Source organism: Diceros bicornis, chromosome 17 (assembly GCF_020826845.1).
Source record: "Diceros bicornis minor isolate mBicDic1 chromosome 17, mDicBic1.mat.cur, whole genome shotgun sequence".
Classification (NCBI taxonomy): Eukaryota; Metazoa; Chordata; class Mammalia; order Perissodactyla; family Rhinocerotidae; genus Diceros; species Diceros bicornis.
Window position 1 is genome coordinate 61,243,146 of NC_080756.1, and position 24,985 is coordinate 61,268,130.

At 49.9% G+C, this 24,985-nt stretch overlaps 1 protein-coding gene across 1 annotated transcript in view; it reads left to right on the forward strand.

The window, feature by feature from the left end:
* The window catches only part of CACNA1C (calcium voltage-gated channel subunit alpha1 C), a 638,289-nt gene that overhangs the window by 553,816 nt on the left and 59,488 nt on the right, over positions 1-24,985 (forward strand). The window contains exon 30 of the mRNA XM_058559143.1: positions 11,274-11,357. Within this exon, the coding sequence (XP_058415126.1) occupies positions 11,274-11,357 (84 nt within the window). The remainder of the gene's footprint in view (positions 1-11,273; positions 11,358-24,985) is intronic.

Below are 24,985 nucleotides of genomic sequence, written 5' to 3' on the forward strand. Positions count from 1 at the left end.
GCATTGAGCGCCTGACGTACCAGGCAGTATGCTTGGTACCAGGGACACGACAGTGACCACAAGCAGGCTGGTGAGCGCAGCACTGCCCAGGTTGCCTTTTTAAGAACAGAATTCCCTGATTTGACCCACCCTTGGGTCTTGTAGAGTCTCCAGGTCATCATCTCACTCATCACTGGAAAACCTGCTGTTCTGCCTGGTACTCCTATTCCTACTCAAAAAGAAGCAATGAATAAACACATTGACCCATTTCGCATTAATTCCTATACCTGAAATTAATAACATCCAGAAGCAAGGAGGGAAGGACACTTAACACTTGCAATGGGAAGACTTGTAAGTTGTGGAAACAAAAATTAGATTGCTGGCTTCCTTGAAGGCAGGAACTGTTTCACGTGCATTTTTGTGCCCCGTGAGAGGCATTCAGTGAGAGTTGAGTGCATGCGTGCCTGAATGAATGAATGAGAATCAGAGAACTGGAGACCAAGGAAAAGAGAGTCAGAATATTAACGTCAGGAAACACCCGTAAGATCACTCATCTTCCATCAATGTGGAAATCTCGACACATTCTGCTTTCTGCCACAGGAGACTCCCTATTTCAAGAGGCAGCAATGTGGGAACCCTCCTTTATACTGAATGAACATGCCCCCATGTAACTTCCACTTGTTAGTACTGTTTTCCATCTTTTCTTTCTATAAATAGTTATTGAGCACCTCAGTGATGATGTTGAGACATGGTACTGTCTGTCCAGGGCTCTCAGTGTGTGCAGGGACGCCCGTAAACAAAGGGGTCACAGAATAGGGCAGGGGCTCTGCTGGGGAAGAGGCCGCCCCGGGAGGGCAGTGAGAGAAGAGGCATCTGTCTCAGATAAGGTGGTGAGGCAGATGCCTGGCAAACTGAGCCCTGGAGGTTGAACAGGAGCCAGAGGAGCATTTCAGGCAGAGGGAAGAGCAAACGCCCTGAGGCAGGGGCCAGTGCCGCTTGTTCTGAGAGCAGGAGTGAAGAGGAGGGTGGGCAGGACCAGAGCACGCAGGCCCTTGGGGATCTGTCAAGTCTGACTGCCCTCAGAAACCACAGGGAGCAGGGGCCTTACCCAGGGACTTATATACTCTGATTTATGTTTTTGAACCAGCACGCTGACTGCTTAGTGAAGAATGGACTGGGGTGGGGCAGAGGGGTGCAGTTAGGAGCCTGTTCCTGGAAACGCAGGTGACAAGCAGTAGAGACGGAGAGAGGTCGTAGAGCCGTGACATGATGTGATGGTGAGGTGGCTGTGAGGGTGAGGAAGACGAGTCGGGCTGGCTCCAGATAGCCTTTGAGCAGGACGCTTACCATCTCTGTGTCCCTCTGGATGCTAACCCGGTAGCCTTGTACCCCTCAGGCACTTGTAAATGTCACCTGAATGAGAGCACACTAAAGCTGGCCTCCACAACTGGGGAACCCTGTTTCATTCCTCACAAAATGATTCCAGCCCCTGGCTCACAGCTCTAACGTCCTGTGAGGAAACCCCTTCAATTCTCCACCCACGTGCCCCCAAGTCCCCCCAAGAGCTGGCTGGGGAGGAAAGCACTGCTGGAAAACTAAGGGAGCGGCCACAAACGCCACATAGAGGCTATCTGGGGTGGCGCTCCGAGGCCCTAACACGGTCATCTGAATTCGGGAAATCCTGCCTAAAACATAATTAGACAGGTGTCTTCAGTGCAGGACTCGGGCGCTCTGAGATCGCCCCAGGTCAGCGCTGAGCAGCAGCTGTGAGACTTGACCCTTGCAGCCTGTTGGAGGACCAGGTCCTTGTTTGGGGTTTGTTTGTTGTGCTTCACTGGTCTTTTTATAATGCCAACTAACATCTCATAGATCTAATGTTCCACAGAACCCAGTTTTGGAAGTGTGCAGGGGCGTCATCATGATTCCAGGACACAAAACTGACATAGAGGGTTGCGTGGGTGGGGCCCACAACACGGGCGACAATTCTGCCCAAAGGGGAAGTGGAAGCGTCTGGGGAGTGTTAGCGGAGGAAGCTTCAGTAGAATATGGGTAGCCTTCAGTAGGACTTGAGACACGGGGTCACCCTCAGTGGCTGCTTAATGGCCAGGGTTCAGTGTAGATAAAACTACCATTAGAAATATGAACATCTCTGGGGTTGAATGACTTTCCATTTCCTTACCACCCGGAAAATTCAGCCCCAAGAGCAAGCAAGAATATTTCCTTTTGAAAAGTTGTATGGAAACTTAGACATTCTTTTTTGTTTTCTTCTTTTTGGTCTAGTTAACATCCATCACCATACAGTTACAGATTTGTTTTTTCTTGTGATGAGAACTTTTAAGATCTATTCTCTTAGCAACTCTCAATTATGCAATTCAGTGTTATGAACTATAGTCACCATGCTGTACATTACATCCCCAGGACTTATTTATAACTGGAAGTTTGTACCTGTTGACCCCGTTCACCCATTTTGCCACTCCCCACTCCCATCTCGGGCAACCACCAGTCTGTTCTCTGGGGGTTTTTTGAGCTGGGGGTTTTTTGTTGTTGTTTTGTTTTGTTTTGTTTTTAGATTCCACATATAAGGGAGATCATACAGTATTTGTCTTTCTCTGACTTATTTCTTAGCATAATGCCCTCAAGGTCTATCCATGTTGTCTCAAATGGAAAGATTTCCTTCTTTTTTATGGCTGAATAATGTTCCACCACATAAACCAGGTTTTTCCATTCTTTACCCATTGATCTGGCGATGGACATTCAGGTTGTTTCCATTTCTTGGCTATGGTAAATAATACCACAATGAACATGGACATTCTTTTAAGGTAGTGATCTTCAGTCCTTTAGAACCAAAGCTCCTTTTTTGTAACAAATGCTTTGTAATACCTCCTTAATTTTTCTTAAATAAAATTCATAGGAAACAAATCTTTATAGAAAATTCACATCTCTATACACATAATGTAAACAAATATACACATAATTCCTAAATTATAATATAATGGGGAGATGTCGGTGTGTAGTAGGAGAATTCATTCCACACAAAAAACAGAGGTTAATGAAATAGCAGAGGTCTGAGACCTAAGAATCAAAACTCAAGATCAGTTGTAACTGCCGAGCCTTTCCGTATGTCTGTCGAAAGTCACACAGGACACCCCATGGCTCACTGGGCAGAGCTGTCCTGCACACGGCAGAAGGTTTGGCATCCTTGGCCCCACAATACTAGACGCTAAGTCCTCTGAATCACAGTGGTGCCCTGCAGAGCCCCAAACACCCCTGGAGAGCAGTGTGCTCCCCTCTCGAGAACCACGGCCTTGGGCTCGGGGGGAACTTCATTCAGCCTTTTATTCAATTTTCCTTGGAACTTGCTTATCTAAACTATTAAGAAACCAGTGTCTCCCACCAACAGTGGAACCCCCTTGACCCAAAAACTCCCCACATATATATGTCAAGTTCGAAGGAATAGAAAAGAGAAGGAAGGAGGCAGCCAGGAGATGATGCGACAGCTCGCCTTCCTGCGGCTGCCAGCTTCAGCCCTGAGTCAAGAGGCAGGGGCTGTGTGGGGCGTTTCTTAGCAGCCTGATTGGTGAGTTGGCATTACCCCGATTATATTCATTTGCGGAATGCCCACAGGGTGCCTGAACAGGCGCAAATGGGCTCTGTCAGGGAGAGGCCTCCCCACTGGGCTCTGTACTCAGGGATCTGCGGATTGTTGCAACGTTGTAACAGGTTTCTTTCCTGCCTGGCACTTGAGAGCTTAAAAGTCACTATGAATGATGAAAAATAATTATATGACTTGCATAAAGCCTTTGTGTGAGCAGCGTAGTATTAGCTATTACATTGAATTATTTAATGTGGAAAATTATTCACGCCATGTAAAGAAACCCAGTGGGAAAGTACACTGTGGTTCCATCTCCGTCCCTGCCACTGGGACAGAAGCCGGACATGCCGAGTCTGGACAGGAGACGTGGGATGTCCACACCTGTGGGGCTGTGGCTTAACTCCCGACCCACCAGACCTCTGGCCCCACCAGTGCTCCCAGCCACTGCTGAAGGGGCGGGGGTCTTCCATGATGCAGGAGGCCGCCAGGCAGTGCAGGAAGGCAGCCGGCAGGCCAAGGCTCAAACAACAGCAGTCGTGGAACAATCACAGCAGCCAGGAGGCCCTGAGCACTTTGTGTATGAATTCAGATAACCCTCGCAAACCCTCTGAGGGTGTGCTCTCTGATTATTCCTGTTGGACAGAGAGGGAAGCGGGGCTGTGGTAACTTGCCTGCACAGCTCAGGGCTCATCTCTGGAAGTGAGGGCAGTCATGTGTTTCATTCACGTTTTGTTTGCTGAAGTGGGTGCAGGTGGCTGGCTCTAACCATCCCAGCTGGGTCATCCCTGCCCCTTTGCTACGGAGGGGTCAGCCCGTTAGGTTGGGAAGGGCATGGGGACGATAGGATGAGACCTGTCAGATTCGAGGCAGGCAGACCAGGGAGGGCTGCCACAGGTCCAAGCTCCTTCCCAAAGCGGATGGGTGGGACTGTGTCTCCTTGTTCGCCCACTCCCAATGCTGCCTGTTCTCTGCTTCCCTTCTCCTCCAAAGAGTGCTCATGACGTTCACTTGAACTTCAGGTTGCCTGCATACATTGCGGTGTGCCTGCCCGGCCTTGCCCTGCTCTGAGGATGCATCCATTCGACAGCCTAGTCCTGGAGGAGGCCGGGCAGAAATCAGCTCAGTTCCAGCATTAGTAGCATGAAGCAGCTATGGGGATCCTGCAGTCTACCCAGGTGCAAATTGAGGCAGAGAGAGAACCTCCTGAGGTCCCCAAGAGGAGCTGAGCTGATTACCCCCGTTGTGACCCACCCCCAGTGGGGAAGCTGCAAGCGTCAGATCCTGTTCGTGTTGCACGCCCACACCTTGCACAGCTCTAGGCACCAAGTATGGCTCGTTCTGTGTTGGTGACGTGAATAAATGAATGAGGGCCTTTGAAACTTACCTGGGGAGGAAAAAGCTTAATTCCAAAGAAGAATCAGAGCAGAAGGTATCCCATTCAAAGTGTGCATTTCTCTAACAATTGTGAGAAAAGCTCTCATGACCACCACCCACCGGGGGCCTCCTCTCACCAGGGGCAAGAACAGCCCCTAACGCTGGCCCCCTGCCTGCTCCTTCCCTTTGTCCCCACTGTCCGGGGCTATCCGTGCAGGGTGAGCCTCGGGGTGCCTCGGAATGTACACATCGCAGGGTGGGAGCTGACAGAGGAAGGCGGAGAGCCTCACTGCCTCCCAGGCTGCTGGGGGCCGGGGAGCAGCTGTGTGCTCCATTAGAGGCCACTAATTTCCATGATTACTGTTATGTCTAAATGGCATCCTAATGTAATACTATTTACATTATCCCTGCTTGGTGTCAATCACCACTGTGTTCCGTGATAGTCCATGGGACCGACTCTTGCCAGATACACACTGAGACATCGCCACTGCTGCCACACTGCCAGCTGCATCCAGCTCCTCCCCTGGTTCATTCAACTCCCCCATCTCTCTGGTCCACAACCTGAGACCTGGGAAAGGTCCGTGTTTCCAACAACTGGGCGCTGCCTCCCCCACCCACCACCAACGCGTCTGCACAGCCGCCTGCTCGTGTACCTGCTCTCAAATGCTCGCTCACTCAAGCGGGGCTCCTGCTCTCTTGCAGGGACCCCTTCCCTGCTTGAAGACAAGCCATCTTTTGCCCCCTCCCTCCCATTTTAGGCTCTGCCTCCACGGGGTGGCCTTGACCCCTTCTGTGGACTCTGCTGCTTTCCCAAGTTGCAGAGTCACTTCTGAGGCCCTGGGCCTGACTCTGGGGACTCTCCATCCTGCTTCACCTCCTCTCATACTCTCTCTTTCTCCTCTCCCCTTCTTCCCACTTTCCACCATCTGCGTGGGTTTTCCTCTCTTCCTGCCCCTCTCCTCTCCTGCCATCTACCTTAAGTGACCCTTCCCATCAAAACACTTCTCACCTTTTTCTTCCCACATGATTCCTGTAATCCCTTCACTTCCCTGCCATCTCCATCTCTTGGCAGTTGAGTCTTCCGTCCTCTCATACACTCTTCCTTCCCTCGCCATTATCTGTCCTGCTCTCTATGGCATTATCTGTTCCTGCTCTCTATGGCAGTTCCAGTGGCTGCATTCTAATCCCATATCAACACTGTCCGGGGCTCCAGGTGTCCCTGGGAGGGAACAGTCTCAGGGTAGAGACCCCTGGACAGACTGCAAGTCCAGAGTCAGCATCCCCACCAGGGGCCATGTTTCCTGACCACCTGCTCTGTGTTCCTTTGCTTTTCTTTGCTGGACCCATCAGAGGTGGATGATGAAGATGGGCAGGAAGGAATAGAGAAGAGGACAAAAACAAGTTATGGCAGCAAAGTCACTTTTGCCTCAAAATTCCTGAGAATAGCACAATCCCAGGTGTGCAGATTTTCTTGTGGCTCCTTCTTACCACCAGCTTGTTTTAAAGCTTGTGTTGCCTCTGAGACAATCACAGAGGAGACCTCTGCTCTGGGCAGGGAAGGAGCTAAGAATCCAGAAGCTGAGGGCAAAGGCATGTGCCTAACCTGTCTGCAGCAGTCCTGCTCTCCGGGGTCAGAGGCGGGAAACAGGCCCGCGTGGCAGCCCACTCCTCTCTTCCCAGCCCTCTGGCCAGAGGAAGAGGGACCTGGCTCTTCCTCGGTAGAAATAGTGGTTTCTAAGAACCTGGCAGTTAACTGATACATGAACTTGAGTCTAACGAAATTTAGCCATGACAACTTGCATACTGTCACCAATCTCAAAAAAGTACCAGCGAGTTCATTCAAGAGTCTCAAGATGGTCATACTACTCACTGGTGGCTCAAGATGGGCAGAAAAGGCCTTAGAGACAGACTAAAGGAGAGCCCAGGATTCCAGAACCTTCAGCTTCTTCCCTCCTCCTCCACACACCTGGGCTTTGCCTTCCCCTCTGCTCAATCCCACACCCAAAATTGAGCCTGTGAATCCCGCTTAACTAGGGGAGAGGCAGATCAACTCTAATGAATCGTGGCAGTAGCCAATACTTATTTAGAGCTTCCTTCAGCCCAGGCACAGCTCTAAGTGCTTTACTTGCTGCATTTAATCCTCACCAAAACCTTGTGGTTATCCCATTTTATAAGTGGGGAACTGAGGCATGGAGAGGTTAAGTTATTTGCTCAAGGTTACCCAGCTCATAAGTGCTAGAGGATTTGAACCCAAACACCCTACCTCCGAGATCATGCTCTTAACCTCTACACTGCCTTTTTCAACTTGGAATAGCTCCAGTGATGGAGTGAATCAGGGCACAGATAATCCGAAAGAGAGGAAAATCCAAAATTTGTGCATGTGAAATGATCGTATGGTGCACTTGCAGCAATTTTTCCTTCCTGATAATGATTTGCTGAAGCTAATGCAATTTGGTCTACATTTCCTCTGCCCACGCCAGCCAGTGAGTAGAGGGTCAGCAGCACTCAGGAGAAGGGACTATGCCTAGGTAGTAGCAACTGCAGATCACAGGAGGAGTTGCTCATCAGCCTAGGTGGATGCTCATGAGACCTTCTCTAGGATGGCCAGAGGAGGGGCCCTTCTTCTGAACTCAGTTCTGGCGGCTGGGAATTTGAAAGGGGAAATCAGCTAAATCTGTATGGTTTAGGGATGGTGAGGGAAAGGCTTCCAGCCCTGAAAACATCATCCCTTCTGGATGATCAGCCTGCTTGGCTCTGAGGAGTTGGACATGAAGAGGTTTGGTTCACCATGCAGGGAGAGCCGGGAAAACCCTTTCCCTAACCCTGACTTCTCCCCTCCACTGGGACCCCGTCACCAGGGAAAGGAGGAGTGTCAGCTATAACCTGGCTCCAGGTCAAACTGATTTCATAAGAGAAAAAGTCTGTGATATTTTTTCCCACCCTCCTTCCTCCATTACACTCCCCAAAACCCTTATTGCCTGTAGTTTCCAGTAAATGAGGAGATGGGCAAAAACAGGTGTGTGTGTGTGTGCGTGTGTGTGTGTGTGTGTGTGTGTGTGTGTGTGTGTGTGAGAGAGAGAGAGAGAGAGAAAGAGAGAAAGAGAGATGGAGGGAGAGAGAAAAGAACACTAAGCTGTTACACTCCAGAGAGTGTAGGTGAAAAAAATATTTCTCCCAGGCCCCGCCCACCTAGGGATTTGGCCAGGTGTCTCCCTCGGACAACCTACTGACCTAAATGGGGGATGTCAGCCTTGTTTCTGGGAATGGGTGTGGAACTGGTGGGAGGAGGAAGCTGACAAAGAGAATGGAGACCTGGAGGCTGGATGTGAAACTGTCTTCAAGGTCCAGCTTGGGGATTGATGGGCTCGTGGGACAGAGGGGTGGGAAGATGGGTGGATGGGTCAGGGTGAAAAGCTGCCTCTTAAAGGGATCCTGTCACCCCCCCAAGACATGCTCCCTCACCCCTGCATCCTGGCTATGTGTGAATCTCCACAGCACTGGGTCCACAGGCTGGTTGGTTTCTACAGCCAGTGGAGGCCCTGGCACTGGGCCCACCCAGTAGCTTGCCACAGGACAGAGAAGCCAATCAAAGCTTCCAGGAGCACAGCCTGGTGAAGGCAAGGGCGGGACAGGAAGCATTAATGTCCACAGAGCCCAGCCAGCCCGATGGGAGCTGGCCATGGAGGATTGGGAGAGGGCTGTGGTCAGGGAGAGGTTGACTGTTTTGTGTTTTCCTTCCATCTGCACATAGACAGAGAAACCCAAGAGTCGGGGTGAGAAGTGAGGCACAGCCAAGAGGTTGACAGGGTCCCTTTAGGGCTCGGCCCTTCCCCCGGTGCTCGCCAGAGGGTTAACTCTGTGTGTTTATCCTTGCCTTCGCCCTCCCCTCTGCCTGTCTTCCTTTCCCTCTTCTCTTCTCTCAGAGTGTTGCAGACCAAGGCCAACTTACCCATTTTCTTTCAGGTCTCTGGTAAATGAAAACGTTCCAGCTCATCCTCCTTCCTTGAGCATTGAGGCTTCACCTTCCTCTCTCTCCTCCTGCCCCCATACCCAAATAATGTTTTGTTACCTCATTTTCTAGGCTAATGCTGAACATTCCTGGACTCTGCTCTGGTTCCTTTTTCTGTCCTTTCTCTTCCTTGACTCCCCTCCCCTTCCCTTCTGAAATAGCTCTACCCACAAGATGGTATTCCCATCTACAGATCATCCCCCAGTGTTTTCCACAATCTAATTGTAAAACACACACATATTTATAGTTCATTTGGGGTCTTCACTCTTTACCTCCCTGCCCCCAAAATCAGTCTTCTCCATTTGTCCTGTGAATGATATCTGAGAACCTGGGAGGGAATTGATTGTTTCCTGCTCATAGCGTGTGACTTAAATGCGAGACAGAAGTCTCTCTCTGCCTCAAAGTCTCCAGTATATTCAGAAAAATACTCTGGGAAGCCAACAAGAAAGCCATGATTTCAAGCTGACCCTCACCTAACCCATGCCCTGGCCAACCTCTGCTTCCCCAGGCTGGCTGTCCAAAGTCTCCAAGGTGGCATTTTGTTTTCTTTTGGCAGAAATGCCTGGGAACCAAGAGGCCCCTTTCCCTGTGACCTGACCTCCCACACTAAGAATAGCAGCCCTAGGACAGCATGTCTCGTGATCCCTCTGGAAGAGGGCATGGCTGGGAAGTGGGAAGTTAAGGGAGCTGGATAGAGCCAGGAAGAACACAGACTCTTGGCTCTTGTGAGTAAAAAATAAAAAGAGAGTTGGCAGCCTTTAAGAGATCTGGGGAGACAGATCTGGGAAACTCTCAGAGGACCCTTAATGCTTTCAAACCCACTCCCCAACCTCTAGAATTCCATCTTGTGGAAGCCCCAACTAGTGGCTCAGAGAAAAGGAAAATGCTGGTCCTGCTGAGCAGATGTGGTCCAGGCCTGTCTTGTCCCCTTTGCAGAACATTCCGTGAAAAACTAAAGGAACAAATGTCCTTTTTAAAAGAAGATAAATGTCTTCAGTACTAGGTCCTTTCCACTCCACTAGTGGGGAATACGACTGTCCTCTCCGGGGATTCCTGAACCGTGAGCATATATCCCATGTGGTCACAGAGCATTGCTCTCTAGACTGCCACACCTCTCAGAGAGGCAAATGGTTTAGACCCAAGAGACCTATTCACTCTTTGTAAAGAGTCCACCCACCCAGGACTCGTGGGATCCTCTAGGACATCTGGAACAGCCTATCCCTTGGTTCACCAGTTGTCCAAGTACCTCAAAAAAGTTTTTCAAAAACGTTCATCTCTTCCCTTCTCCAAATATGGTGGAAAACAAACAACATCCATGTGTACTGGATAAAGTGGTGAAGTCAGGACACTGGTCTTCCCCTTCTGTTCCAGCATCTCTCTTCCATGGCATGACTGCCTTCACTCCCTTCCTAAGAAGCCTGTGTCCCAATACCCTCTACCCAGGCTACCCCTGTCAGTCCAGTTCTCACAAAAGGCTTTGAGAACTCCACGTACTCTGGATGGCATTTGCACTTCACCAGGCCACTATATCAGAATGAGGACAGGGAAAGGAGCCTGGGGGAGGTGCTTAGGAGACGCCCCTGAAAGCCCTGTCTAGGCCCAGATCCTACATTACCACACTAAGAGACTGACCTCGGCTCTGTCTCCTTGCAGTGAGTAAAGCCTTTGTCAGGACAGGGCTGCCCCTGGAAACACCAAGGCATGTCCAGTGCTGGACAAGGGCGACCCTGATTTTGTCTGCATAGAGTCCAGCTTATTATAGATGTTGTTTTAGTGATGTGGTCCCCTTGTTATTGCTGAGCTTTACATGGGTCATTACTGAGCCTAGATGACCTGGCCACCCTTCTGGACCACACTGCCGTAGTTTTTAGGGCCTTCTTAATTCTCAGACTACCCATAGGACCACAGCCCACTCACCTCTAAAGGGTCATACACCTGTGTTTCCTCCCTTCCTCCAGACAGGCCCTTCTGATGGAAGAGAACTGGGGGCATAGGAGATGCTGAACGTGGACGTTCATCCCACCTTCCCTGGTGGGAAGTAGAAAGGGCCTCTGTGCAGGAGGGTGGTGAGGTGGGACGGATCTGGAGCAAGGGGGCTGTGTGAACATGAGAAGGTGGGCCGGGAGGGTTGGACTAGCCACCTGCCTTCCACCCCCTTCCCTCCTGGGCTCCCGGGCTCCCGGCCACAGTGAGGGCATTCGGAACTCCAGCAGCAACACTGAGGTACCTGGACGGTGATTCTGATGGTGATGTTGCTCTGTTCTTGTCTGTCTAATATTCCTTTTTAATCCCCATCCTGCCTGCCCCTCCCTTATGTAGGGTTACTTTAGTGATCCCTGGAATGTTTTTGACTTCCTCATCGTTATTGGCAGCATAATTGACGTCATTCTCAGTGAAACTAATGTGAGTATGACTCTGCCCTCCCCAGGAAACCTCTTCCTTCCTTCCTCCTCTGCCTCCTCTGTTTCCCTCTCTCTCTCACTCTCTCTTTACCTCCTTTTATTTATTTTTTTTAATTTCCTGTTTTTACCCCCCTCCAGTCATGCTTTTATTGAACCTGCCGTCGTCCTGTGGGGAAAAAAAGTGGGAGCTTCTCCTCCTTTTTTTCCACTTGTCCCAGCTCGGCCCCACTGGTCTGGGCCCAGGAGCTGGGAGCTGAGCAGAGAGAGCAGGCGGTGGGAGCCGCAGCTCCCCGCCCAGGGCAGCCACAGCCCCGCGTTACCTTTGAACTAACCCAGCTTTTGTCAGGCCTCTCCACCCCGCGAAACCAGGTTCCCCAGGTGTGAGCCGCCAGAACTGTAGAGTGGTAAGAGAGTATTTAATATGCCCACGTAACCTCTTTCTTTTCTCATTTTTTCTCTTCTCTCCTTTCTTTCATACTGTGTTTTTTTTTTTTTTCATTTTTCCTCTTCCTTTTTTGTTTTGTTTTTCTCCTTTGTTGTTGGTTTTTTTTTCTCTTCTCTCTCTCTCTTCCTCTGCTCTCTGCCCCATGCAGCACTATTTCTGTGATGCATGGAATACATTTGACGCCTTGATTGTTGTGGGTAGCATTGTTGATATAGCAATCACCGAGGTAAACGTAAGTACATGGCGTCTGTCCCTAACTGTCCGTGCCTGCTCTAACGCTCCTGTGTCTCTCCCCGGTTTGGTTTTTCCTTCATTACATTTTCTGCCCCCCACCTCCTCATTTTCATTTAGATTGTTCATTTGTTTGTTTAAATTGGTTTCAAGGATTTTTTCTTGTTGCTTTATTTTGAAAATCTTTTATTCTTTTTTTTTTTTTTAACTTTTGGAACGAGTTAGGCGCCCCCTTTCCTTTAAGTTTTGATCGCTGCATCTTTCTCTCCCCCTCTACAATCAGCCTGGCATGACTCACACTGTATAGGAGGATACAGCTCTGGAATCACAGAGGGAGAAAACAGGGAGATCTACAACCTCTGGGCAGCTGCTGGGGCCGGGACCCGATCCCTTCCCACCACCTTCACCTCCAGGCCACTGCCTCTCCCCTCCGGCCTTTGCACCCCCACAGCGTCTTAGACAGAGCTCTCTCAGTGGAACATCGCAGCCACGGCTCCGGCTCCGCCTGCTGGTCAGCCCGAGGGCCAGCCCGCTGTGTTCTCGTTGAAAGGGCTCCCTCGCTCTTCAACAGCAGCGGCCATGCAGGCAGCCCGGCCCTCCAGGCCCGTCTGGGAGAGAGCAGGAGAACGGGTCCTGTTTGGCTGCCTGCTTGCACCCGTCTCCTCTGGAGTGGCCGGAGGGCCCCGTGGCTGGGTGGTCCTCTGAGAGCCCTCCCGGGGCCTCTCCCGCCAGCTGTGGACAGGCTGCGTATGAGTGCCCCACTCCCACAGGAACCTGCCCCGAGAACTGACTCTCACACCTGCCTGATTCCCTCCTGCTCCCAACCCCTCACAATGCTGCGCCCGGCTCCCTGGCCTCAGACAGAACCCCAGCTCTGCGCTCCAAGGCCCTGCTGCCTTCTCCGAGAGGTGCCTCCTCCTATGCAGTTCCTACCAATCCCTGCACATGTCTTCTGTTACCTGGCATGTTTAAACCTTCTGTCTTTATCTATAGGCAAGCCATCTTGCTGTTAGTCTTTAACATGTGTTGTTTAATTTTTTTGTCATTATTTTTCCTTAATTAAGAGACTTGGTAATGTTTGCACAAACCTTTGATGCACTGAACCGTTGAATAACAGCACAGAGCAGATGCTATAGAGTTTTAATCTAAGATGTTTGAAACTACCATACCGACCGCCTCCCCTGTATGTCCTTACCCTCCCCGTCTCCGCTCCATATTTTGCTCCCCATCAGTTGAACTGACACGTTATTTTACCTGCCTGACGATTAGAAGCCCCGTCTGCTCCCCTTCCAGCAGGTGGACATTGGAAGGAGGCTGTTACACTTTCCATACATCTCCCTCTTGTTACCTGTCAACACTTGCTCCCTCCCTGCTTACCCCTTAGCTCCAGATTCGATTGCCCCTCTGTCTCCGAGATCCCCCTGGGTTGTCTTTGTCTCATTTTGTGTGTGTGTGTGTGTGTACACTCTCCCTTGACTTCTTCCAGTAAATCATCAGATCATAAAAAAAAAAATCTTCCTACTCATGCTCTGTGTCTCCCTCCCCTCAACACCCCCCCCACACACACTCCTGGGAACACTCCCAGTTTGGCAGGTTGGACTTGCCCCAGGTGTATCTCAGGTGCTATTCAGGGCCATGAGTTGCACACACACGTCTCAAGACCAGAGCCTCTGTGCTTAGAGCTTGCAGGTGCGGTGCTCTGAACCCCTCAGTCAGCAGTTGGGTAGAGAAACAGGGAAGAGAGAGCAGCAATGGGCCCTGCCTTCAGAGGGTTTCATTTTTCAGACAGCAGTGCAGATCCATGTGAACATCTATGCTGAGGGACTTGGAGCCCGATGGCAGGAAAATACAGGAAGGTGACAGCAAGCTGCCTCCCTGGATGCAGAAAGGCCCTGTTGCAGTCTCAGGGGGTCCTTTGAGGTTCTCACTGTTGGCAAGGCCCACATCATCACCCAAGCTGCCATTTTCTCCCAAACTACTGGTGTTTTTAAAAGAAAGACAAAGCAAAAAACATTTTCTAGGGTATAAAATTTCTGCCCTAGAAAAAGTGGCTATGTTGGGGGTAGAGAGGGAGCGTGCAGGACAAGAAAGGAATATGAAATCATCGTGCAGACCCTCACATTTTGTGTGATGGTTTTCTATTCACCTTTGCATTTACCTACCCTGTGAATTTGGTAGGCAAGAATTATCATCTCCAATTTGCTGATGCTGAAGATGATGATGGAGAGATTAAGTGCCTTTCCCTGCCATACAGCTGGAATCCAAGCCTCCTAGGCCAGAGTTCCTCCATCTCTTTAAACCATGATGCCCTTTGATAAATATCGACATCTCACATGTCCCCTGCCAGGGCACTCCCACCAGCCAGGATTCGTTCAGCCCTTACGTCCTGTAATCTATATTTTAAATAACCATAAGGGTTTTTTTTTCATCTTCTAAACAAAAAATTATTTATCAGCCCACCTTAGAGTTCTGATGCCCCTCCAGCTCCTCCCAGCCTCCCTTCATCCCACATGGAGGTACTCTTTATTCCTCCCGATTGAGGAGGTTGTTAAAAGTCAGACTGAAGGGTTGTCTGAAGATTAAATGGGGACAGTGTGTGTGATGGAGGGCAAGAGGAGGGGTCCATAGACCCCACGCTTATTTCTGGACTACTTTCTCCCCCTCCCACACAATTATTGGCTTCTGAACAAAAAGACTGTCACCCAGGTCAGGACGGCGGTGTGGGGGCAGAGGGAAGGGCTGCACGGGTCAACACTGGCGAGTTGTTGAGTCCTGCTGCTGCTTCCTATAAAGGTGTTGCCAAAATGCCCTCAGACTTAGTTCCCCATCTGTCAGAGGAAAAGGGTGCTGTCTGCTGCAGTGTGTCTGTATTAAAACTCCATGTAAACGGTAGAGCGCTGTTGACTGGGAGAGACAGCGGCACCCAAGCTAGGGACATTCCGTCCCAGGCCCTGCAGGATCACTCGGAGGGCCTCATCTCTAGCCAGTACATCTAATTATAACGCCCTAGCCACAGACACTGGGAGAGCCCTGGATTCCTGGGCATGATTAGACTCCTGGAGATGGTCGACAGGCACAGCCAGATCAGAGCCAGCACAGCCTATGGACCACTGCCCGTGACAAAGCCTCGATAGGCCTGTCCCACAAGCACGGTTCTCACATAGCCCTGCACTCAGATGGCAACAATATTGTGGATGACAAATCACACAAGCAATAATACTTGGTCTCAGACGTAGGTCCCTCCACCCAGATAGCTCTGCCTTCAGGCCAGCGGCAGCTTATAGGTCTGGACGCTCCCTAGTGCAAGGAAGTTCGTGGCTCCGGGGTTGTTTCCCTGGTGCTGCTCCAGGCCTTCCCAGCATTTTCTAGTCTTACTGTCATCACAAGACACCCATTCCCAGATAAGCATTCTATTTAGCAGGAATCCACACTTTTAGCCTCAGAGGAATCCATGAGGCTTTTCACCTGTAGCTTATCATCTTTGACTCTTAAACCTACAGAAATCAACTCATTCCCCTCGCCAAATGCCATATTCATCCTAACTGCACCCCAAATATTCCCACATTTAAACTCATCTCCCCTTAAATGCCTTCTTGTTCTTCCTTGCTTTTACTAGGCTATGGTGCCCCTTCCTCTCAGGAAATGGATTTCCCCCCACTCCCAGGTACCATCATTCATTCACTCCACCATATCTCGAGTCATGCCTTTTGTGTGTCGGCACTATTTTGGACACCTGGGATACATCAGTGGGCAAAACAAAAGCCCCTTCCTCGTGAGCTGACATTCTAGGGTAGGGGAATAATCAGACAATGAGCAACTCAATGAGTACAGAAAATAAGGAAATCATGCGGTATGTTAACAGATGATAAGTGCTTTGGAAAAAAATAGTGCCAAGTAAGGGGGTCAGAGGTGCTGGGGAGCAGTGAAGGCAGGTGCTATTTTCACCGAGATGGGCTGTCTCAAGGAGGTAACATCTGAACAAAGCAAAGATGAGAAGGGAGTGAGGAGCTATCCATACAGATATCTGGGAGCAGAGCTTTGGGGGCAAGAGAAGCAGCCACTGTGGCTGGTGCAGACTGAACAGGGGAGGAGGGGAGGGGAGGGGAGCAGAGAGGGGACCAGATTTTGGTTTGTACACTGAGCAAGAAGGGGAGACACTGGTGCCTTTGAGAAGAGGTGTTCCATGATCTGACTGACGTTTTTAGAGGACCACTCTGCAGTCCATAGGAGTCAAGGGCGGAAGCCGGAACACCATTTAGAAGGTAAATGCAGTCATCCAGGTAGAAGGTGATGGTAGCTTGCAACCAAGCAGTAGCAACAGAAGTGGTGAAAAATGGTCAGATTCTCACTCTGTTTTGAAAAGAGAACTGACAGTATCTCCTGACAGACTGCTTGTGGGTGTGGGAGAAAGAGGAATCCAGGATGGCTGTAAGATTTGGACCTGAGCGGTGGGAGGATGGAGTTGGTATCAGCTGGGAAAGATGGGAGGTAGAGCATGTTCGCATGAGGAAGACAGGAGCTCAGCTGGGACGTGTCTGCCGACTTTCCAGTGGAGATGTCAGGTGGACGGTTGGACACACAGTCTGAGGTGGGGGCATGGAGTCAACAGCATACAGATGGTGTTCAAAGCATGACAGTGGTGAAGAATGCCAAGGGAGGAGAGACAGGAGAGCCAGGGCTGAGCCGGGGCCTCCAGCATGAGGAGAGCAGGGCCCTTTGTGCTCAGAGCCACTCTGGTCACGTGTCTGTGCCCTCGGGGAGATGCCTCAGAACCACTGGCTGATCTAAGTAGAAGGAGCTCACCCATCCCCCACCCTTGCCTTGTGCAGTTATGCTGAGTTCCACTTCAATGTCAAGGCCAGGTGCTGCCCGCCCGCCCCCGCCCCCACCTCCGTGCACAGACATCCCTCCAAGGAAGTCTTCCCGTCTTCCTTTATTTCTTGGGTCTGAAATTGTATTTCCCAGAGGGAAAGCCCAGAGACATAGCCCCTGTGATTGTTAATGGAAGGTCCTGGAGCATCAAAAACTGCTCCCTAACATCCCAAATTGGAATCAACTTGGGTGCCCAGGAGAACAGCCTCTCCCAACACTCTTTTTCGTTCTGTATGTGGAGGCTGTTGCACAATGGAAAGTGCTGAGAGGCCTGGATTCTTGCATTATGGATACAGAGAAATATTCCCAAATTGTGAATTAAGAAGCCTGGGTTCCGTTTCCAGCTTTGAAGCTGTTAAGCCCTGTGACTTAGAGCAGTTAACCCCATTCTCTGGGCCTCAACCTCTTTGAATGCACAGGAGGGTGTGGGAGTGGGTGGACATGGTCTCAGGGGACCCTTGTGCCTCTGGCACCCCATGATTCTGAATTGGGCGTTTTCTGGTAGTTCGAGACAGATTTTCCTTTCACCTTCACTGCCTTGCCAGGGTCTGGACTCTAGAGTAGCATTCCTTTCGTGAAGCTTTCAAGGCCTTGTGGGAATCGGCTCCCTTGGCCTTGATGTGGCTCATGTGGAAACTCTCAGAGAGAAGGCCTTGAGGGACCCTCAGGGAGAGCAGCAGGACAGAGACTGTGTGAGGGAAGAACACTGGCCTGGAGAGCTTCTGGGGAGGGTTCAGAGGGAGGAAAACCTAGAGGATTCACTTAGGTGGCAAAGTCCTAGTCCTACAAGTGACCAGAGCAGGAAAATAAAGTTATGTAACAATGGTACTGCTGGGATCTTAGCTGATTAGGAGCAAGGTGGGGCCAGGAGGAGGAAGAGGAAAATGATGGCGGCTCTTTGATGAGCATGTGCCAGGCATTGTATAAGGACATCACACACATGATCAGATTAACTCCTCAGAGCCCCTGTTCTCTGCAGGGGGAAACCCACACTTACACAGGATGAACAGTTTGCCCAAGGTCACACAGCTAATGGGTGGCAAGACTGGGATTCAAATCCATTTCTGTGGGAGAATTGACTCTTGCATTTCCATAGAGCCCATTGGCTAAATCCCTGGGCCAGGCTGGCCTGGGCATGGCATCGCCGAGTGGCCCCTACCACTCACAGCTCCTTATTCTGTACATTTCCAGCAACGTGACCTGGGGCAGGGCAGCTTAACGTAGCTTCTCTGTGACTGAGGGTACTGCCAACGCTGGACCAAGTTGCCGAGGCTGCCCTGGGACCGCGCGGACAGACAGCAGTCTGTACACCCCCATCCGTAGGCCTGCTTAACGGGGCTTGGAAGGAAAGGGAAAAGGAGGCATAAGGCAGCCCCACTACCCTTGCCCCCTTGACATCTGCAGCCTGAGAAGAGATGTCAGGAGGGGAGAACGAGATGGGGAGAACGGTCACAGGTCAGGGGAGGCGGCTCAGCTGCAGGCGGTGTCCAGGGACAGGTGCGCCAGGGCCCCTGGGAGCTGGCCCCAAACCTCCCTTACCCTGGCCCCTGAAGCCAGCGGCACCTTCCCTCACAGACCCACAGGCACAACTTCTAAATAATTGTCCCTCACTGGCTCCCTATAAAAATAATAAAGCAAGTTTGGCTCCGGCTCTGGCTTCGGGGCCTGGAATGACAGGGAAAGGCAGTCATCCTGAGTCACACAGAGCACTTGCTGCACATCCACCCCCTCAGGGCTGTCAGAGCTCAGCTGCACACTCCAACCTTCTCTCCGTCCTTCAACCCACAGTCCCGACAAGGGGCCACAGGCCTGGCTCTCTTGATCTGCTTTCCCTGCTCCCGGCATAGCAAAGAAGGGGCAGAATGGGCACGAGAAAGGCAAGGCTGAGTGCCTCCCCAAGAGCTGTGAGGAGGGGTGAAGGGGAAAGGTGCAGGCAGAAAGCGGCTTCGTCCAAGAATGTTCCAGTGGACACACTCTGGAGACCATCCAGTCCAAACCTGTGTCCATTTATTCCACAAGCGTGCACTGAGCGTCTGCTGTGTAACAGAGCCTAGGGTTTATACCAGTTAACAGATGAGGACACAGAAGGCCAGAGGCAGGAAACATCTTGCTGTTTCTCACAGCTTTTTAATAGCAAGGCCAACATAGAACCTGGTCTCTGACTCCCAATCCTGTGTGTTTAGTGTAGGAGCTCAAACGGTGGTGTTGCCAGACATTGTCTAGATGACAGTGGTCCGTGTGGCCTGGGCAGGCTCTAAGGTGGATAGAGTAAATCAAGATGGCGGTCTCAGGCCAAGCTGGTGGAGCAGAGTTGATCCTGGCCTCTCCCCACACCTCCCTGTACCTTTGCTGGTTCCCCTTTTGTTGCTCATGGAGTTCCCTTCCAGCTTGTTTCCACTTTCAGCACCACCCCCACCCCCCAACAAAACTACTGCCACCAAGGTGTCTTGTTTCCAATCCACTAATTCATACTAAGGTTGTAGTGACTCAACAAGCTACCCTTCCAAAAAGTAACGTTACCTTTAAAGAGAAGGTAATGCTCCACCTGAAGAATGAATATCTAGAGTGTCTAATGTAGACTTGTAGGAACATGACACCTGAGTGAGGAACATATTCCCTGCCCTCCACACTCCAGTTGTTCTGCAAAGATGGTTTTCTCCTCTGCTTGGAAATATAGTTGGCCCTTGAGAGATTTACCAGAGCCACCCTCATTCCTAGCAGTGAGACAGTGCATGCAGCCCTCAGCAGTCCAGTGGAAATGGAGCAGCCCTTTCAAAAGCCCCCAGGCCTCTGTAGCGCCAGCCTTGCTGTGTGGGCAGAGGACCAAGAGCCCTGTGAGGTCAGCCACAGTGGGAGGACAGGGAGACGGGCCCGATGAAGCCAGTTTTCCCAAAGCCATCACCGTGAGAAGTGTCCTGCGGGCTGGACCTGGGGGGCCCGTGGGAGCCTGTTTCATGGACACCCTGATTCCGGTTCTTCATGCAGCGTGTTAGATCGTCTGCGTGTTCTGACAGTTCTCACCTGTCGAGGCTCCTTTTGCCCTCTGCCTTCTAAGACCCTGCACTCGTTGTTCTCCTCTGATTTCTCTCCTCTCCTTCCCTATTCTCATCTTTTCTCTCCACATGCAAGGCTCTCCTTTGCTCTAAAATCGAGGCGCAGAAGGAAGCTGTCACAACATACCCCTTTGTCTGACCAGACAGCCTTCTATGCCTAGCCAATGTCTGTGACTGTAGCCCTCTCAGACTGAGCTAGCTACTGTTGGTGTATTTGCCAGAAAGCTTCTAAAGCAAAGGGACCTAGAAGATTCCATAAGCTAGTAGAGAAAGAGAGCTATACCTCAGTCAGGCTCAAAAATGCCCACAACGGCCCCAAAAAGCACAGCCACCTCTGTCACACCCTCTGAGTCTCACAGTTAGTGCCCCCACCCTGAGAATCGTCTGTTTTTGTTTCCTTTTTGAGTCTCTGTCTCTCTCATTCTATTTCTCTCCCTTTCTTCTCTGTCCTTCTGAGCTCGCTTGTACTCTCTTCCTCTCTCTATCCCTCTCTCTCCGTCTCACTCTCTCTCTCTCTGGCATATGGAATTCTTTGATGTTGTTAGCACTGCTGACAAGCTGATTTCATTCATTTATTCTTCACTGGTTTCTTTTGTTTGTTTGTTTGAATGACTGCATACTGGCTATCCTTCCCAAGGGAAGGTAGAACTAGCCTGGCAATTTTGTAATCAGCCTTGTTAGCGTGGGTTCCTGGCAGGTGATAGCTGTTGGGGAGCCATCAGGCTGCAGGTGAATAACGAATCCTGAGACTTAAGCTGCTTCCAGCAGCATGAGCTGGTCACTGTGCAGCTAATAATACAGGTCGGTCACAGCTGGTCACCTTCTGCAGGTTAGCACACAAAGATAAGCACAAGGGTGGGCCAGGAACCAGCAGCCCCCATGCCCTGTACCTCTCCCCCAGTCCCCCTGGGGCCAAGAGGAAGTTCTGAAGGGGCATTTCAGCTGGGTGCCTATAGCCACAAAGATCCAGGAAGGGCTCTTCTCCTTCTAGCTGGAATCTCACCTTGGAGAAACAGATGCTAGCCAGGGGTTTCCAACATGGTGGGCCTGGGAGAAGGGCCATTCTACCCACTCCCCACCGTCTCATCTCTGGCTTTACTTTCATGTTCCCTGCCCTTTTCTGTCCAGTGTTTTTGCCTCCTTCATAATTCCCCCCTAGCATTCCTCCTCCACAGATCCATTTCCGTCTCTCCATTCATACCAAACCAAAAGGGAAATTCTGCTTAAGAATTGCTTTCAACTACCCATATTTCATTCATTTGCCCGTAAATCTGAGAGCCGTTGACATCTGCTTTCAGCTTCTGTGTATCCCAGTTGACTCATGTTATTTAAACTTTATATCTTCCTTAGCAAGGAAGCTCTTCATTCAACTTTAGAAGGCTTACAGTTTAAAACATATTTTACTTTGGCCTCCTTAAAGTTCCTCTCCCTGCTGCCATCTCTGGTGTCTCTAAGATTCAGCATCTCCGGACTCCTCCACAGCTATAGGGCCACTCTTTAGTTCCTGGGATGTGCATTTCTCCCGGTTTAAAGAAGAGATGGAAGGATAATGAGGACAACCCCCCACCCCCACCCTGGCCCCGCACTTAACCTACATGCGCTGGCTCCTGGCCATGAAGTTGGTGTCAGATGTCTCTAGAAGCCCCTGACTCCTGCCATTCCCAGTTTTCTTTCTGTGTACCACCCTGATAACTGACCTCCCAGCCTAGATTAAATGGGGTCTCACCAACAAGGCCCCAACCCCTCAGTCTTCCACCAGACCATGACTCTCTCTCAACTGAACTAGCCATTCTGTCCCGCAGATCAAATTGAGATGAGATTAGAGATGGTGAAAGCAGAGGAGCAGAGCTTGGGTTGGCAGGGGGTGGGGGAAATGCTGGCTGGACCCGGACCTTCAGGTGGTTTGGAATGGAATTTATATCAGATCCACTCCCTAAGTTCTGGATGAGAGATTTAAAAAAAAAAAAAAAAAGCAAAGGTCCTGTAGCAGGGTAGCCAGTAAAAGACTCACATACTCCCATGACATTGCTTTTGACCCCTGTTTCAGAGGAATGTGGAATTTCAGTGACCTTGATATTATAGCCATTGTCTCAATGGCAGCCATTGGAATTGGGCAGCCCTTCCCTGTAGGGCCTGTTCACAACTCAGCCAAGAGCCAGCCTCCTCTGGAGGACATCAGAAGATAGTCTACACCTGTCAAAGTCAACATGTCCAGGAGAGTGCAGCAGTGGCTTATGATCTCTTCAAAATGCTCTCTAACCACCTGATCTCAAGAGAAATATTCTGGAAGACAACTTGGTTGGGTATTCCAGCCTAGAAATCTACTGCCTAGCCTCTAAATCCCTAGTAATCCTCACGCCCTGGCTATGCTAAAAAAAAAAATAAAGAAGAAGAAAAGGAAAAGTCCCTTTTTTATATGGTCAAGAGCTATTTTTCAACAACCTTTTACTTCTCCAGAGAGACTATGTAGTAATGTTAACAACCGGGAAACACATTTCTCTCATTCTTACCTCTGTCCTCTTGGGAAAATCCCCTCCATGTAGAATAACCCTCTCTCTGCAGCGTCTGGTATTCCCTGAGTTCATCCCTCAGCATCTTAAGTGTGGTCTAGAGATCATACCTCAGTGAAAAGGAATAGTGAGTACATTCCAGAAACAAAGACTTCGTCCACTGAGGAATACTTCTAATGTGATCCTGAAGTTAATTCAGAGAGAGAGTTTTCCAGAGACTATCTCTTATCAGCTGCCCAGTGCCACTCCTATCATCATTGCCAGATATACCAACCCAAGGTAATCTGCATAAGTACCTTGAAGTAAGGTCATTGAGTTTTTCTTTCTGTTTGCCCTTAGCCTGTTAGCTGGAACCACTAGCCAGGACTCTTTCTTGAAAATGCTCTACTTCTGCCTCAGATATGGAGTAATTACCTGATTTCATTTATACCAATTGCTTGAACAAATTAAGTTAATTGCCCCAATATATTTAACCCCTTAAAATTACCAGATCATTAGAAAACAAAGATGAAAGAATTAGCTGCTCAAAAATTTACTCCACGCCTACCGCAGTGGAGACAGCGCCATATTAAAACTCAGCCAGAAGGTTCAGGGTAGGTAACATCTCTGCTGGCTCCCTGTGGAAGGGGAGTGGAGTGCAGGTAGGGTCTCCAGGCTCACGGTGCATAAGTCTTCAGGGAGTCTTACCACCCCTTCTTCCTCAGCAAGACCACGGATGGAGGAACTATCAGCTAACTCAGGGAACTGGGAGCAAATCGGGGAAAGGGTCAGAGATGGACGGTACAAGGGTTCTAGACTACCAACTAATTCTGAATTTAGCTCAAAAAGTAGAAGTGATGCTAGGTAGTTTCTCAAGGCACTGTACTAGGTAGTCAAAGAAAGTGGCAAGTCTCTGGGCTAAAAATGCAGATGCCCAACCCAGCTAGTCCAGTCTCCCCTTCTGGCTCACCAGGGGATTCCACTTGCAGCCGGGCAAGGGTACCAAAGACGGGAACGACTGCACAGGGTCGTCTAGGAAATGTCTTTTGGGAGCTGGCGGTGTATCAGTAGACCATGGGTGCTCTGACTATGTCTTAGGCTTGTTCCTCTTGTTCCTGCATAGAGATCACTCTGTGATTGCTTTCTGATTTTGTTATGAATGGTGAGTTATTTTTGAGACCATGGATCTTATTCACATAGCTGCTCACATAAGAACACGCTCCAGCCAGTCACAAGTGCCCTCTGAATAGCATGGCTTAAGGCCCAAGAAAAAATTAATCTGCGAGTCTCCAGATTCTCCCAAAGTGCGACTCTTTGGAGAGCTACCATCAACTGGGCTGGGGAAACTAACATAGGAATCCCCGAGAGCCCCATCCTTCATCTCACCACTGCCCTCGTAGCTCCTCCTGACTTCTTCTTGTCTCCTATTATAGAGACGTAGCATAAGAATTATTAAAATAATAAGATATGATCAAGGGGATTAGAGCAGGCCCAAAGCTAAATCTTGAAGTAAAATATAATCTAAATAGACGAGGTCTTAAATGGGAGCTATAAAAGACTGAAAAGCAACAAGAGAAGATTCAGTTAAGACTTTTAAAAATCCCGAATGAAGAATACTGAATGTTTAAGAAGTAAAATAAATAGTTTAATTTTTTAAATGGCTAGGGATTAATTCAGTTGGGCCAGGTGACCCAGGGGGGTTCTCTAAATTGTCTCCATTCTGGTCCTATTCAGGATGGGATGGATCCAAAAGACCTACAAGCATTTGCCCAGGGTTCTTAGGAGTAATGGGCAGCTTTGGTGGTTTTCAAGGTGGATCCAAAAGGGAAGCAATGGCCCAAGCCTGCTGGGAACTCTGCCTAATGCCCTGGTGTTGTATGTAGTGTGGATTTACCTCCGTCTGACCCTCACACTCCCTCGCCCACTGAAGCCCTAGAAACATAGAACTCCTTGTCCATTAACACAGGAGCATGAGCACTTGACCAGCCTGAAACTTCCTGCGTGTGCGTGTGTGTGTGTGTGTGTGTGTGTCTGTTTCTATGTTCTATCTCAGCCTGCTAGCCAAATTCCAGTGACCTCCCCCACCCTCCAGGCATGTGGATTGACTTGGAAGCTGGTATTCCTCATGAAGCAGAAACAGATCTAGAATGTGTTCCTTGAATGACTGGAGAGGCGTCCCTTTCCTTCTCTTCCCTTGCCTCACCCTATATCTCAACCATTCCCAGAAAAGGACATCCAACCAATTTGCTATGGAAAAATAAGGAATTTGCTGAGAAATCTGTTACCAAAGAAGTATTTTCAGTCTGCAAGCAAATGTCTAGTTGTGCACATTTCCATCCTTCAAAAAATCCCATTACACATTCTCCTTGTTTGTACCTAAAAACAGAAACACAAGAGCAACCATCTGAAAGTAGAGGGTAAAAGCAAAGTCATGACCTTCTAGAGTTATCAGCTCAGATGGCCAAGGTCAGTCAGGGGCTGAGCTCTGTGAGCTGGGGCCCAAGGAGTAGGAATATCTTCCCGGATATAGGCTCCAGGA